This window comes from Chiloscyllium punctatum, chromosome 25 (assembly GCF_047496795.1).
Source record: "Chiloscyllium punctatum isolate Juve2018m chromosome 25, sChiPun1.3, whole genome shotgun sequence".
NCBI lineage: Eukaryota > Metazoa > Chordata > Chondrichthyes > Orectolobiformes > Hemiscylliidae > Chiloscyllium > Chiloscyllium punctatum.
The window spans coordinates 65,431,547-65,449,028 of NC_092763.1; the positions used below are offsets into that span (position 1 = coordinate 65,431,547).

The following is a 17,482-nucleotide window of genomic DNA, read 5'->3' on the forward strand; positions in this document are numbered from 1 at the left end:
ACAAAAAAGTACAAGCATCTGGTATCTGATATCACTCAGTCGTAGAGCATATTTATCTTTATTTTATAAACAGGCCATCTCCACCACATTCAATAGAGACTGTACATTTTTAGCACTTTAAGAGGATCTTTAGTTCCATTGACAAATATTTGCATGAGCAAACATTAGCAGTTAATTTTGGTAAGTGACAAGTCCATGGGGAGGAATTTGGAGACATGAAAGGTGGATAAATATGTGCATTTTACAATAGGGTTCACTGGAAACTAGTTATAACTAACTATTAACCCTCTCAGGTTTTATCACTTAGATCTGAATATATTCAGGGCAAAGACATCACTGGTCCAATTGACATTAGCTACTTAGCACAGACCACAGACTGAATCAGATTTTGTATTGTGTAGTAACATATTCATCCACTACATATTGGAGCTGATTTAAGAAAAAAAAGAATCTGAAGTTGAGGAAAATGGTCAAAATGATATTGAAGCATCCACATTACAGGCCATTAAGATGCAGCAGAGATTACAGGAACACATGACATAAATGATTTAATTCGACCATCGTTATGTACTGTATTAGGATTTCTGTATTGCCCCAAGGAGACTCTAGCCCAAAATGTTGCTCACCAGATGACCACAGCTACATCTTTACACCAGATTTCAGGTCAACCATTGAATAGTTCAGGTCTCTAATTCTTCAACTTAACAATTATGGCAATGGAGACCTAACAGCAGTGTGAATTGGTTATTCTAAAAGAGGGATTCTTGAATTTAGCAGTTATTTAATGTACACAAAAAAATCTACCTGAAGACTCCTCAGGTCCATTCTCATAAATCAATTTCAAAGCTCAATGAAATATTGAGATCATAAATTGCCAAAATAAATGCTAAATTTTGCTCATAATCAGAAGTTTTATCATTGACACATTAAAAAATTAATTAGCAATAAAGAAGACATCTGGTGAACATGAAGAAAATTTATTCCCATTAAAATAATACAACACGCGCAGTTAGAAACTGAAGTTAACAGCATTGCCTTTTGTTTTTGTCCATTTTGGAAGATTCTTGACATTTCTCAGAGACGTGATTAAATAGTATTAATAATTGGAGAGCTTTCATCACTTGCACGAATGTCAACATTCACATAGCTTTGCACATACTTTTCCCACTATTAGATATTTTCTAGTTAAAAGTTAAGCCTTATTAAGCAATTGGGTTTGAACATTCTATCTGCAAATTGCTGCACAGTGGTCATCTTGACTTAATTTTTGTAAAGAAACAATTCTTAGTGTTATACAATACATTTACAGTGAAAACAACCAAAATTCCCCTAATTATAGTAATGCTTAAAAATATTTGGAACTAGTTTGTGAAGCTAGGGGGTAAGCTTTAGATATTTCTAAATACTAGTTTTGCTTGGTAGCCCTATCTGCAAAAGCAGATACAATCTTTGATCTTTTCTGCACATTAGCTGTACAGCTTAATTCACAAAATGCATTTTACTCAGTTCTTCAGAAAACGGTGACATGAATATGTCACAGAAGGACTATGACAAACTCAGTGGTCTAACTTATGGCACATCACCCATATTACTGTTGCTGTTAGTTCCAAACCAATAATTTGACTACTCTTTAAATAAAGAACTTGAAATAAAACTTTCAACACTATCAAACCACTTACTGTTCACTATTGGTTTAAGTGGAATTTCTCAGCTGAATTTGATCTCACTTTGTAGAATTATCATGATGCTAGTATTTTAAATGCCACAATCCTTTCCAGCTATATCCCAGGAAACTCATGTGGAATTTGGTTCCAGGCAATTTCACAAAAATAATGTGAAAAATGTTGATGTTTCTTCTTTTTTCCCCTTCAAGAAATGGCACTGCACTGGTTAAAATAATGATTCAGTGACATTTTATGTGAAAATGCCATCCACAACATTAACTAAATCATTAATCATGCAGAGCCACAATTTTGATAACATCATAAACACTTGAGCTTTACAAGACAACGATGTTTTAAGATGTACCTTAACCCAAAATGCAGCTGAATATTAAAAAAAGTGGAGAGAGAGATGAATTCCTACTAAGAAACCTCAGTTCAGAAAAATGCCCAGATTGCAATGGAGAGAGGAACTCCAACAAAAACTCAGTGGTATCAAATGCCAGCTATACCATCATTCACAGCATCTCCCAAAACAAAGATGATCTTCTGTTAAGACACAGGCTGGAGACAAACGGGCATTCTTCCAGCATCAGGTTCTTGCTATTCCGTAGGAAACAGAGAAGAACAGAAATAAAGTTCCCTATTGGGAAAGCAACTTTACCAGAGTTGACTAAACCATTCAATGGGGTCAGATATTGGAATTCTGGACTGTCAAAATTGTTGAGAGCCAAAGACAGGAGAAGTGGGGAGTGGGAGGGTCACCAAGGAGTACCTTGCTGATGACAACTGCTTTACACAGAACATATTTGAGAAATGTAGCTCAAGGAATCGACTGCAAATTGTCAATACCTTACCTGAATGTAGAGCTGCAAAGTAAACCTTTCATCCCTTATGATTGACAGTTCCGTCCCCCAACCTATTCTTCCTGCTTCCCTAATCCGACTCACCCATTTTCCCTAACTGGCTTAGGGATTTCTGGACCCAACCCAAAATCCTGATCTCATAATTCAAGCCTTCTGGGAGTCCAGCAGTGCCAGATGTTGCATGTAGACTCAGATTTAACTTGACATTTAACTGTTTCTCTTTACCAGACTTGTTGAGCCTTTCAAGCACTTTGTTTTTATTTCAAATTTCCATCATTTGCAACATTTTGTTTTTAGTGCAAACTTTTCATGGTTTTGTTCTAATGCCACATCATTGTCAGAAATAACATGGCTGAATGGCCATTACCAGAAGAACCTCAGCATTCTGGCGCAAGAGATCACAGATATCAAACCACCAACCCAGGTTACAATTGTCATAGAAAGTTGTGGTTTGAGATTATGGGGTGCCCGAATATTTCTGTTATACTACATGTTTGTTATTTGAATGAAAGCACAGATTTATAGCCAAGAGTCCCACAGAATGAGCAAATTAATTGTTTTGAAGTGCAATCTTTACAGTTGTGTGGTCAAAAGCAGTAGATACATTTTCACTTCTATACAGCAAGGTTGTTTAAATATTAAAAAGAATAAAATTACCAGTTAGTTAGACTGCTTTCATGATGCTAGTTCAACGGTTGAATATTAGCTGATATGAAAATTACTTCCTGGTTCGCTTCTCGAGTTCTAGCAGATCTTTTATCCATTTGTAAACGTGATGTGGACAATGCTGGCAAAGGCATTTTCTGCTCATTTTTAATTGCTCTTGAAAAGGTGGTGACGAGTTTTCTTCTTGAACTGCTGTAGTCCACGTAATAGGAACAACCACTGTGATACTAGGGAGAAGGTTCCAGGCTTTGACTCAAGCTGAAGGAATAGCAATATAGTTCCATTCAGCATAACAACACTGGAGAGGAATCTGCAGATGGTGGTCTTTCAAAATGTGTGTTACTCTTATTCTTTCAGGTGGTAGAGGTCACAAGCCTTTGCTTGGACAAGTTCCATCAACAGAAGAAACACAACAAGTTCCAGGACAAAGCAGCCTGCATGAGTGGCATCCCAAACCCAACCTTCAAAACTCATTCCCTTCAGCACTGACACCTGCTGGCAGCAGTGTGCACCATCTAGAAGATTATTGCAGTAACGCACTAAGACTCCTCCAACAGTATCTTCCAAACTAGTAACCTCAAACCTTAAAAAGGCCAAAAGCAGATGATGCATGGAATTGCCATCATCTGCAATGTTCTCTCAAGTCACACATCTTCCTGACTTGGAAATATATTGCGGTTCCTTCATTGTCAGTGGGTATATGTCCTGAAATTCACCTCCTTACAACACTGAGTGTTCTTTACACCCAAAGGACTGCAGTAATTGAGGAGTACAACATTATTGAAGCTTGGATAGAATGGTTAGAGAAGGTCCAGTTTCCTTGCAGAGAGGTCAATTTGCAGGGGCACGGATTTAAGATGATTGGTAGAAGGATTAGAGTGGACACAAGGAAAAATGTTTTCATGCACAAAGTGGTAGATGTCTCAAATTCACCATTTGTGGTTGATGCAGAAACCATCAATGTATTTGAAAGGAACCTAGATCTGTACCTTAAGTGTCGTGACCTGTAAGGCTACAGGTAAAAACAATGACTACCGATGCTGAAAACCAGGTTCTGGATTAGTGGTGCTGGAAAAGCATAGCAGTTCAGGCAGCAACTGCCTGAACTGCTGTGCTTTTCCAGCACCACTAATCCAGAATCTGTAAGATTACAGATCAGATGCTGAAAAGTGGGACTGCAATGGGCAGCTAATTTATTTATCCAGCACAGACATGCTGGGCTAATGATCAATTCTTGTGCCATAACCTTTCTATAGCTCTATTTGAGAGAAATATTTTCAGAAACAATGAGATAAGTATTATTTTTCACAAGCTATTAGAAACCTATGTATGACAAACATATAAAATATAAATTTACACTCATTGAAGAATAAAATGTCTGATAAGGATACAAGAGCTCAACCGTGGAAGGCATTGACATTATTCAAAAGTTCGATATGGGGAAGCTATGGCCTAATTGTATTGTCACTGGACTGTTAATTCAGGTACCCAGGTAATGTTCTGTGGAGCCAGGTTCAAATCCCACGATGGCAGGCAATGGAATTTGAATTCAATAAAAATCCAAAATAAGGATTCTAATGATGATCACGAATCCATTGCCTATTGTCAGGAAAAAAAACATCTGGCTCACTAATGTCCTTTGGAGAACAACACTGGTCTGGCCTACATGTGAACCCAGACCCACAGCAATGTGGTTGACTGTTATCTGCCCTCTGGGCAATTAGGCAATAAATGCTTGCCTAGCCAGCAATTAATCTAGTAAGTGAATAAAAAAATTTCCATAAACAAGCAAAATTAAATACGTAATTTGGAGGTCTAGGTTATTGAATTTAATTACTATTTAGTCAGAAAATGTGGGAGATCAAAATAAGCTATGAGTTTGATGCCAGAGGTAAGAAATGTAGAGAAGAAGCAACAAACAATTTCAAAGTATTACAAGTATAAGAAGCATTGTGCATGTGCATCAAAATGTTCAGTTTTAAATAAGATTCATGGATCTTCCACAGTGTTACTCAGTTAGTTATGTGGGTCAGAAGGTGAACAAGGATGTAAACTATTCCAATAGTTGGGGAAAATGGTCTTTTGTTAATATAGGTTCTGGAACCATTAAAATGTGTTTTTAAATTGGATCCTGGAAAGTTGTTTTTCCATTACTTTCAAGTTCCAAGAACAGAAAATTAAAGCAATAGAACTATGCCAAATCTTAAGTGACTACACTGTCATTCTCTCAAAAAGTAAACACTTGATAATATTTTATGAAAAAGACCTGCTAAAACAAAGTCTAAAACTTGAGATCTTTGTCAATTATTTTAAATAATAGTTATTGAATTATTAGTGATGTACTTCGAGGTGGAGAAAACAAAAGTTGTTCAGTTAACTCTTGATTTTCATTTTTTAATATAAATACTCTTAACCCACATGAACTATGCCCCTTAAAAAGTGAGGTACTTACAGTGGTGTATTTCCCTCCATATCTTGGAGGTTTGTAGAGGCATTATGCTTCAGCAACAGCTGTACAAGGCGGAAGTTTCCTTTGGCTGAAGCTCTATGCAAAGGAGTGGAGTGGATATTATCTGTAATGTTGGGGTCTGCTCCATTCTCTAATAACATGCAAGCAATCTACAGGAGACAGTGCGAATAGAAATATGGTTTAAGAAACATTTTGTTTTATTACAATAATAAAAACAACATTGGACAGTTGTGATATTAAATGATGGAATACAAGTTTGATTCTACATTCTGCAGACACCCTTTACGAAACAGAGAAACAATGCAGGAATTAATAATATCACTAGAGGTTGGCTGGCAAAAGACTTGCCTCACACTCAATTAAAGGGGATCCAGGAATACTTCTACAAGAATGAAGAAATCAAATCATAACAAAGAGAATAGTCATCCCTTAAAATTAAAAGTAATGCAACAAGCAGATTTCTGATGTATCATCACCATTAAATTGAGTAATGTTTAGTTACTTAGAAATTTACTCTACCACACCACCTACACAATGGAGCAAGCAACTACACACATTTTTATATAGGAGAGCGAAATTGATTTGGGAGGGTAAATTACAACCCATTTCACTTTCTCATCCAAAATCAAATTTGCTTAGGATTTTTAAAAAATCTACAACTTTAAATAATTGTGGACAAAAATTGACAGTAGCAAGACACGTATACTCAGGTTACGTTTACTATGCATTTAAACTAAATATTCAAATCAGCTTCTCCAATCTCTACAGTGTTGTGGAGATGCCAGTGTTGGGTGGTTGGACAAAGTTAAAATCACACATCAGGTTATAGTCCAGCAGGTTTATTTGGAAGTACAAGCTTTCAGAACACTGCTCCTTTTTCAGGTAAGCTACCTGATGAAGAACCAGTAGTCCGAAAGCTAGTACTTCCAAATAAACTTATTGGACTATAACCAGGTGTTGAGAGATTTTTAAACAATCTCCAAATATTGAACTGGCTGTAGATATGATGAGCAAATTCCAAGATATATGACTGATGAAAACTGCGCCTCATTACAAATAGTGCTTCAGAGCCACACAGTTGGAGTCTCTTGACAAGTCACAAGTTATGGTGCAATTTCCATGAGGATGTAAGTTTAAAATGTTGAGAATTACAGCCCAGATCTCTGCTGAGAACTGACTTAACAGATCAAAAGTTCTTCCGGTTGCTCTTCATGGAAAAAGGTACTGAAGTCTAGCCGCTAATGAATGCGAACTGAAGGTGGAAATTATGCTACATACCATAAATGGAGATTTGATTAGATGATCATTGTCATACTGACGGATTTAGTGAAGTTAGATGTAGATAGTTAGGACCATTGAGATTATTAATGAAACAATTATATGTTAATAAGTCTTTAGATCTCTGAACAGAAGTTCCAGTGCTAGAAGGATAAGCTTATCTTCATATCGAGTTGGGCATGGAAGGGACAGGACAAACATGTAAAATGTAAAGAAATATTCAAAGTTAAATATACTGGAGTCTTAAGTAAAGATAGTCATAAAGTTACAGTACAATATACAAATTGGAGCTGGAGATGCTAAAGTTTGTGGTGGCTCATTATGTTTGCATTTTTCATGTAAAAATGAGGTCAATCATCTCGTAGAAAACAAAGAGAATTAAATGTGCTGTGTGGTCACAGAGTCATCAGTCAACATATAGTTACAATGATCTGAATAAAGATTAAATTATACCATCTCAGCTGATAAAATTATCTACTGCTGCTGCCTGTAGCTACTCCTGTCACGGGATCTGACGTCACGCTCATCTGACTTGCAGTATTCACACACATCCAAGAAGAATTGCAAGTCTGAGGACTGGGAGAATTTTACAATGCAAAGAAGGACCAGGCCCTTGCCCCATCGATAACTCTTGACCTGTGGCATGTACCTATCTCTTTCCATCGCTAAACTAAACATAACTGTCCCAGACCATACAGAACCTCATCACCTCAGGAGATCTCCCACCCACAGCTTCCAACCTCATAGTCCGGGAACCCCGCTCTGCCCGGTTCTACCTCCTTCCCAAGATCCACAAGCCTGACCACCCTGGCCGACCCATTGTCTCAGCATGCTCCTGCCCCACTGAACTCATCTCTACCTACCTCGACACTGACCTATCCACCCTAGTCTAGGAACTCCCCACATGCGTTCGAGACACCACCCACGCCCTCCACTTCCTCCAAGACTTCCGTTTCCCCGTCCCCCAACGCCTCATCTTCACCATGGATATCCAATCCCTCTACACCTCCATCTGCCATGACCAGGGCCTCCAAGCCCTCCGTTATTTCCTCTCCAGACGTCCCCAACAGTACCCTTCCACCGACACTCTCATTCGTTTGGCCGAACTGGTCCTCACCCATAACAATTGCTCCTTTGAATCCTCCCACTTCCTCCAGACCAATGGGGTAGCCATGGGCACACGTATGGGCCCCAGCTATGCCTGTCTCTTTGTTGGTAACGTAGAGCAGTTGATCTTCCGTAATTACACTGGCACCACTCCCCACCTCTTCCTCCGCTACATTGATGACTGCATTGGCGCCACCTCGTGCACCTGTGAGGAGGTTGAGCAATTCATCAACTTCACCAACACATTCCACCCTGACCTTAAATTTACCTGTACCATCTCTGACACCTCCCTCCCCTTCCTGGACCTCTCCATCTCCATTAATGGTGACCGACTTGACACTGACATTTTTTACAAACCCACCGACTCCCACAGCTACCTGGATTACACCTCTTCCCACCCTATCTCTTGCAAAAATGCCATCCCGTATTCCCAATTCCTCCGCCTCCGCTGGATCTGCTCCCAGGAGGACCAGTTCCACCACAGAACACACCAGATGGCCTCCTTCTTTCAAGACCGCAATTTCCCTTCCCACGTGGTTAAAGATGCCCTCCAATGCATCTCGTCTACATCCCGCACCTCCGCCCTCAGACCCCACCCCTCCAACCGTAACAAGGACAGAATGCCCCTGGTGCTCACCTTCCACCCTACCAACCTTCGCATAAACCAAATCATCCACCGACATTTCCGCCACCTCCAAACAGACCCCACCACCAGGGATATATTTCCCTCCCCACCCCTTTCCGCCTTTCGCAAAGACCGTTCCCTCAGTGACTACCTGGTCAGGTCCACGCCCCCCTACAACCCACCCTCCAATCCTGGCACTTTCCCCTGCCACTGCAGGAACTGTAAAACCTGCGCCCACACCTCCTCCCTCACCTCTATCCAAGGCCCTAAAGGAGCCTTCCACATCCAAAGTTTTACTTGCACATCCACTAATATCATTTATTGTATCCGTTGCTCCCGATGCGGTCTCCTCTACATTGGGGAGACTGGGTGCCTCCTAGCAGAGCGCTTTAGGGAACATCTCTGGGACACCCGCACCAATCAACCACACCGCCCCGTGGCCCAACATTTCAACTCCCCCTCCCACTCTGCCGAGGACATGGAGGTCCTGGGCCTCCTTCACCGCCGCTCCCTCATCACCAGACGCCTAGAGGAAGAACGCCTCATCTTCCGCCACAAAACACTTCAACCCCAGGACATCAATGTGGACTTCAACAGCTTCCTCATTTCCCCTTCCACCCCACCTCACCCTGGTTCTAAACGTCCAGCTCAGCACTGTCCCCATTACTTGTCCCGACTTGTCCTACCTGCCTATCTCCTTTTCCACCTATCCACTCCACCCTCTCCTCCCTGACCTATCACCTTCATCCCCTCCCCCACTCACCCATTGTACTCTATGCTACTTTCTCCCCACCTCTACCCTCCTCTAGCGTATCTCTCCACGCTTCAGGCTCACTGCCTTTATTCCTGATGAAGGGCTTTTGCCTGAAACATCGATTTCAAAGCTACTTGGATGCTGACTGAACTGCTGTGCTCTTCCAGCACCACTAATCCAGTAACTGAATTATGGTCACTCTCACCAAAGTGCTCACCTACAACTAAATCAAACACCTGACCTGTTTGATTACCAAGTACCATATCCAGTGTGGCCTCCCTTCTTGTCGGCCCTTCGACATACTGTGTCAGGAAAACCTCCTGTACACATTGGACAAAAACTGATCCATCCGACGTACTAGAGTTATAGCATTTCCAGTCAATGTTGGGGAAGTTAAAGTCCCCCATAATGACCACCCTGTTCCTTTCACTCCTACACAGAATAATTTTGCCAATCAGGAGATTTAATTGAGTGCTCCATTGTTCAAGATCTTCTCTTCCACATCCCTGGAACTCTGCAGAGGCCTATAAAAAATTCCAAGCAGTGTGACCTCTCCTCTCCTGTTTCTAAGCTGGAAGCTTAGGCATTAGGCTTAAGTGATAGATAAGATTTCTAGTTACCTATGACATTAAGGGCGATAGAGATGGTGCAGCTGTCTAGAAACTGTCATGATCTTGAACAATGGAGCAGTCCCAAATAAACAAACAAAAATCAATGGAGCAGTCCTGAGGGGCTGAATGGTCTATTCCTGTTCCTTTCACTCCTATTAGCAGACAGAATCAGTCTGCAGCCTTTAGCTCAGAGGTAGGGTTGAGTGCAGAGAGCAAGCTAGCAGCCTCTGGCTGATGGAAATTAAGTGCAAATGAAAGAGTGGGCAGCTTGTAGCAGTTGAACACAGTGCACAGATCATGTCACATGGGGTGGTGGGCAAGATATGTCCCTGCATAGCATGGTGCTCCGCCAACACCACAGGTCCAGCGTGTGCTTATGATTTATATAGCATGCATATCACATGCGTTTGAAGAGAATTGAAATGTTTAAAAGCCAAAAGGAAGGAGCGTTTACTGAGAAAAAGTAGGGAGTGGGGGGGGGGGGGGGATGGTGGTGGCCACTGTTAGTTGGTCCTGTACAAGTCTACGGATCCACACTGCTGCAGTCCAAGGATTGGGTCTCAGTGCTTGCAGTCAACTAAAAGCTGTTCAGGCCTGGCAGGCTGGTCACTTGATTTACATTGTTCACTACTCTGCGTAAAAAAAATTGTTTTAGATGTGGATATGATGTCCTCAGAAGGACTGTCCTTCACAACATATCCATTCACCTGAGGGTTAGTGACCCTCAGGTTAAAACGTCGATTCTCCTGCTCCTCAGATGCTGTCTGACCTGCTGTACTTTTCTAGCACCACACTTCTCGACTCTGATCTCCAACATCTGTAGTCCTCACTTTGCCTCAGGTTAAACCAGCCCAGTCATCTCTCGAATGATGCACAGCTCTACGGTCCCGCAGGACTATGTTGACTACTTTTCAATATAATTATTAGATTAGATTAGATTCCCTACAGTGTGGAAACAGGCCCTTTGACCCAACCGGTCCACACCGACACCCAGAAGAGTAACCCACCCAGACCCATTTCCCTCTGTCTAATGCACCTAACACTATGGGCAATTTAGCATGGCTAATTCATCTAACCTGTACATCTTTGGACCATGGGAGGAAACCAGAGCACCTGGAGGAAACCCACACAGACACGGGGAGAATGTGTAAACTCCACACAGACAGTCGCCCAAGGCTGGAATCGAACCTGGGACCCTGGTGCTGTGAGGCAGCAATGCTAACCACTTATCTCTTATGAAAGCTGAAATGACTGCACAAACATTACTCCAGACCAATATTTGAGACAAAACAGTTGTGGTACACCACATAACACTCCGAGATGGTAGTACAAAAACAATCCTTGTGCCAGAGACAAACAAGTCATGTCAGAGAGTATACTTCCTCTTGTGCAGTACCAGGTTGTCACTTATCCAGAGGATGTTTCTGAGTGTTGTACATCACTATCTCTGCAAAGCTTCAGAATGCTGGGAATCTTCACTGCACTCTTGCCACACCCAGGCATCCTCTATGACAGCACCTATAGTGCAATGGTCACTGATTCGTACGTCTGCTTTCGCCAGAGCATTGTGTAATGGTGAAAAATAGAACAGTCGAATTACCCATTGGCCATCTCTCAACTTTAACTGTTACAGTATACGTTTGAGAAACCCAGACATAGGACAAACCTTTCTTTGCTGAAATATGTGGAAGCATAACAGATTCCAACACCTATCCCATGACATGCATGTTGGGGGTGAACGATTTGGGCATCCCAGGCCCTGACTCTTCACCTAAAACCTCACCTTTAGCCTCAGTGTTCCCAATATTCATCTTGCAATCTTTGCTCAATCTTCATGGATAGGTGGCTCCCTGATGGATGAGGCTAACTGTAGTCACCCACTTTGTTGATTAGGGCAGGGGAATCAATATTTAATGATTGCAATGGAACACACACTTTTGCTGGTTGAAGATACTACACACTTTTAACAGTATTCCATGTAATCTGTGACGATGTGACATCCTGTAGAATGTTAGGACTACAGCAGACATTTTAACAGTGGAAGTGAACATATCTGTACAAAAGAACAGATTTCATTCAATGACTGAACAACAGTGTAAACAATTTGCCCTCAATTTATTTTCTGCCTCTCTCTCCCATTATGCGACCATTCCACGGTCACAGGAGTATGCTGGCAGATTTGAAGCTAGCTAATTTGAAGTGTGTCTCCTTCAACGCCACGGGTATCCGGAACAAGGTAGGTGAGCTTGCAGCATGGATAGGTACCTGGGACTTCGCTGTTGTGGCCATTTCGGAGACATGGATAGAGCAAGGTCAGGAATGATGTGGCAGGTTCCAGGGTTTAGATCTTTCATTAAGATCAGGGAAGGTGGTAAAAGAGACAGAGGTGTGGCCTTGTTAGTCAAGGACAACATAACGGTGGCCGAAAGACTTTTGACAAGTATTCATCTACTGAGGGCTGAGGTTAGAAACAGGAGAGGAGAGGTCACACTACTGGGAGATTTAAAAAAAAAAGACCTCCGCAGAATTCCAGGGATGTGGAGGAGAGGATTGGCAAAATGATTCCGGGTAGGAGTGAAAGGAACAGGATGGTCGTTATGGAGGACTTTAAACTTTCCCAACATTGACTGGAAATGCTATAACTCTAGTACGTCAGATGGATCAGTTTTTGTCCAATGTGTGTAGGTGACACAGTATGTCGAAGGGCCAACAAGAGGGGAGGCCATACTGGATCTGGTACTTGGTAATGAACTGGGCCAGGTGTTTGATTTGGTGGTAGGTGAGCATTTTGGAGAGAGTGACCATAATTCAGTTACATTTAGTTTAGCAATGGAAAGGGATAGGTACACGCCATAGGGCAAGAATTATAGATAGGAGAAGGGCAATTGTAATGTGATTAAGCAAGACTTAGGATGCATAGAATGGAGTAGCAAAATGCAGGGGATGCAGACAATGGAAATGTGGAGCTGGTTTAAGGAACAGATATTGCATGTCCTTGTCAGGCAGGAGGAAGTGATAAGGTAAGGGAACTGTGGTTTACTAAAGAAATTGTGTCTCTTGTTAAGTGGAAGAGGCAGGCTTATGTGATGTTGAGATGAGATGATTCAGATGAGGCGATGGAGAGTTACAGATTAACTAGGAAGGATTTAAAGGGAGAGTTAAGAAGAGCAAGGAGGGGACATGAGCAGTCTTTAACAAATAGAATAAAAGGAGAACCCTAAAGCTTTCTATAGGTATGAGAAGAATAAAAAGATGACTAGGGTATGAATAGGGACAGTCAAAGGTAGAAGTAGGAAGTGGTGTGTGAACCCTGTGGAGATTGGAGAGGTGCTAAACGAATATTTCTCATCTTTTCCACTCAGAAAAAAGGAGAATATTGTAGAGGAGAAGACAGAGATACGGACTATTAGCCACAAAAAGACACGACCCTCTCTCCCTTGTAGCCCTACACACTAATGAAAAAAAAACACCATTTCGACTGGGACAACACATCTATCCTGGGACAGGCTAAGCAAAGACATGCCAGAGAATTCCTAGAGGCCTGGCACTCCAACCACAACGCCATAAACAAACACATAGATCTAGATAACATCTATCAACCCCTCAGAAAACAAACAGGAAATGACATCACCACAAACCCCAGGAACCCCATCCAGGACAAACATATAAATATAAAGCAGGAGACAACAGCTTCACTTCACTTGGAGGTTGCCACTGATGATGTCACCTAGCCAGGTAATGAAACGTCTGGATATCAAACCTACAGCTCAGCGAGCAAACCTACACCCTAAACTATTAGACTAGAAAGTGTAGTCTAATTAGTGTAATGGAAAATTAACAAAATTTAATACTTTGCTGAATCTTGCAATCAAGGAGACAGCTTGGTTTTGCTGAACTTTGCAAACATTCAACCTGACCTTGCGAGCAGTCGAATTTAGCAAAAACTAAGGGAAATAAAGACAGTAAGCAATTATGGGTAAAAACAATGACTGCAGATGCTGGAAACCAGATTCTGGATTAGTGGTCCTGGAAGAGCACAGCAGTTCAGGCAGCATCCAAGTAGCTTCGAAATCGACGTTTCGGGCAAAAGCCCTTCATCAGGAATAAAGGCAGTGAGCCTGAAGCGTGGAGAGATAAGCTAGAGGAGGGTGGGGGTGGGGAGAAAGTAGCATAGAGTACAATGGGTGAGTGGGGGAGGGGATGAAGGTGATAGGTCAGGGAGGAGAGGGTGCCACTTCTTCTTATGGGGCACAGGAAATCATTTATATGTTCACCCTATGCCCCTCATGATTTCGTAAAGTTATACAAGGTCACCCCTCAGCCATTGATGCTCCAGGGAAAATAGCCCCAGTCTATTCAGCCTCTCCATATAGTTCAAACCCTCAAACCCTGGCAACATCTTTGTCAATGTTTTCTGAACTCTTTCAAATTTCACAACATCCTGCCTACAGGAGGGAGGCTAGAATTGTATGCAGTATTTCTGAAGTGGTCTAACCAATGTCCTGTATCGCTGCAACATGAGCTCTCAACTGCTACAGTCTATGCACTGACCAATAAAGGCAAGCAGACCAAATTCCTCCTTCACTATCCTATCTACCTGCAATTCTACTTGCAAGGAACTGTATTTCCAGGATGGAGTCAGAGTACTATAACATGAAAAGAGGGTTCATTATGTCAGTGCAAGCTATCAAGCACCTATTCGCTCTGACTCCATTTCACAGCACTTGGCCTATAGCTTTGCTTGCTATGGTGTTAAGTGTTCAGCTAAACACTTCTTCAATGTTGTAACATCCTTCCTGCCACTACCACCCTTTAAGACACTGAGTTCCAGTTACCCACCGTTCTCTAGGTGAAATGATTTCTCTTTAAATCCCCTCTAATCCTTTTGCCCTGTATGTTAAATCTATGCCTTCTGGTAATTAACTCTTTCATATTAAGAGAAGTTTCTTCCTTTCTCCATTATCTCTGTTATTCATAATTTGAAACATTGCAATCAGGACCTCCCTCGCCTTCTTTGCTCCAAGGAGAACGACTCTAGCCTACAACAGTCCCTCGTCATAGCTGAAACACTCCAGCCAGTGCAACATCCTCCTGGTGCTTCTCTTCTGCACCCTCTTCATTGCAATAACATCCTTCCCATAGTGTGGTCACCGGAATTGGACAGTGCTCCGGCTGTGACCTATGACATGTCCTCTATTTCATAATCTCCCAGCTTTTGAATTCTTTGCCTAGCAAAGACCAGCATCCCAAATGCCGCCTTAACTCTCTGGCCTGTTGCCTTCAAGGATTTAAGTAGATGCTCACTAATATCCCACTGATCCTCAATTCTACCCAGGGTTTCACTATTCACCATGTACTGCCAGACCATGTTAATCCTCCCAAAATGCATCACGTCATGTTTTTCAGGGTTAAACGTGATCTGCCATTGTTGTGCTCATCTGACTAGCTTGTCTTCCTGTGGTCTAAATCTTTCACCCTTGCTATTCACACCACTCATGTGTGTCAGGATAAAATGTTCTGTTTTTACTCAAAATTCAAATGAGTCAAATAGTCCACGAGTGGGCAATTCAAAGTTACAACTATTAAATTCTGACTCTGAGGGCATGCAATAATTGTGTTATCTTACTTTTGTGGTTTGCTGGGTTTGTTGGAATCAGTTATGGACATCACCGTCACTAGAAGAACTGCAAGAAATCAAGTTATCAATAGTACAGTGGGAGGAAGAGAAAGAAATTCATGAAAAAAAGCCATCAATAACAGGACGGCAGGGCATCCAGAGAAATAAAAGAAAAAGTTTTGTTTCAAACTGAAATGTGGCCATGAATTAAATCAGAAAAGGGAATAGAGCAGCCTGCAAGGGCAGTAGGAAATTAGCTGACGTGGTCCCAGGAAATATCAAGATCAGAAAGACAGTAGAATCATCAGTGTAGAAAGAGGATTTTGTTTTGATCATTATTCTAGGAAATTTGTGTTATACTCTCTCAACATTCTTTGTTTAGAATTCAAAAAATATTTCATACACCACCACCATTACATCTAGTTTTCTATATTTTATACATTCAGATTAATATTTGATTAGATTGTTAAAATATTGAACTTAACATTTTGTGAATTGGAGCCTTCAATTCTGTTCTCTTTTGGCATAAAATGTCAGGTGAACAAACTCATTTGGATTGACACCGAATTGTATCCCACCTTGGTGCTCATTCCAACTTCTCAATATCTACTTAGTTATCATTAGCAACCTTGAGAACTGCAGGATGCTATCTGGCATTCTAAACAGAAGCAATCCCTAAACAGATCCATGGAGTACTGCCATCCACTTCAAATGACTGAGAAAGTAGCCCTAATTTAGTCCTTCTAACCAGTTTTCAGTCTCATTTGCTACTGTTCCTTCAAGTCCACACCCTTTAAAAATTCTACAGTCTTCTGTGCAGCTTTTTCTCATTTTCTGGAATGTCCATATCCACCAACTCTGTATCCTTGGCAAATAATTCTAATCAAATTCCTCTAATACAATTTGCTTTCTAAAATTTAGGTTGGCTGCTCTAATGATTGTGATTTTTGTCTGCACTTTTTTTGTTCCATGAATGCGAATTGATCTAAAATATCAGAGTTAGCTCTGTGCTTTTTTTTGAAAATGGATACAAAGGCCGTTCACGAGTTTTGAGAAGATTTGTAGCTCAGGTTCAGGTTCTGGATGTAGGTTTGCTCGCTAAGCTGGAAGGTTAGTTTTCAGACATTCTTCAGCGAGCCTTGGAATGAAGCACTGGTAGTATAGCCTGCTTTCTATTTATATATTTGAGTTTCCTTGGGTTGGTGATGTCATTTCCTGTTTTTCCCCCCCTGAGTGGGTAGTAAATGGGATCCAAGTCAATGAGTTTGTTGATAGAGTTCCAGTTGGAATGCCATGTGTCTATGAATTCTTGTGCGTGTCTCTATTTGGCTTGTCCTAAGATGGATGTGTTGTCCCAGATGAAGTGGTGTCCTTCCTCATCCATATGTAAGGATACGAGTGAGAGTGGGTCATGTCCAACACACCATGCTTCTACAGATTACCCAAAATTACCAGGAGCCTCCCCCCCCACCCCCCAACCCCCAACCCCCTCAGACCCATAGTCTCGCTACCTGGCCAAGGAGCTACATCAAAGACTAAAACACTTAGTAGAAGACTCACGCCACTCCACCTAATTCCTGAAGACCAAAGACACCAAGATAGAAGAGGATGAAATAATGGTCTCCTTTGACATAACAGCCCTGTTCACATCCATCAACATCAACCTGGCCAAGGAAACACTGACTACACTATTACAAAAACCAAAGACACACATGGCAAACACTGCCAACTTCATCAGCAAGGACAGTATTGTCAAGCTAGTGGATCTACCCACTTCACCTTCAACAACAAAACCTACAGACAAACCAACGGAACACCCATGGGATC

At 41.6% G+C, this 17,482-nt stretch overlaps 1 protein-coding gene across 2 annotated transcripts in view; it reads right to left on the bottom strand.

The window, feature by feature from the left end:
• Positions 1 to 17,482, bottom strand: part of psmd10 (proteasome 26S subunit, non-ATPase 10) — a 41,161-nt gene that overhangs the window by 1,338 nt on the left and 22,341 nt on the right. For both annotated transcript variants that reach the window (XM_072595450.1, XM_072595449.1), the window contains one exon: positions 5,646 to 5,812. In XM_072595450.1, coding sequence (XP_072451551.1) covers positions 5,646 to 5,812 — 167 coding nt within the window. The remainder of the gene's footprint in view (positions 1 to 5,645; positions 5,813 to 17,482) is intronic.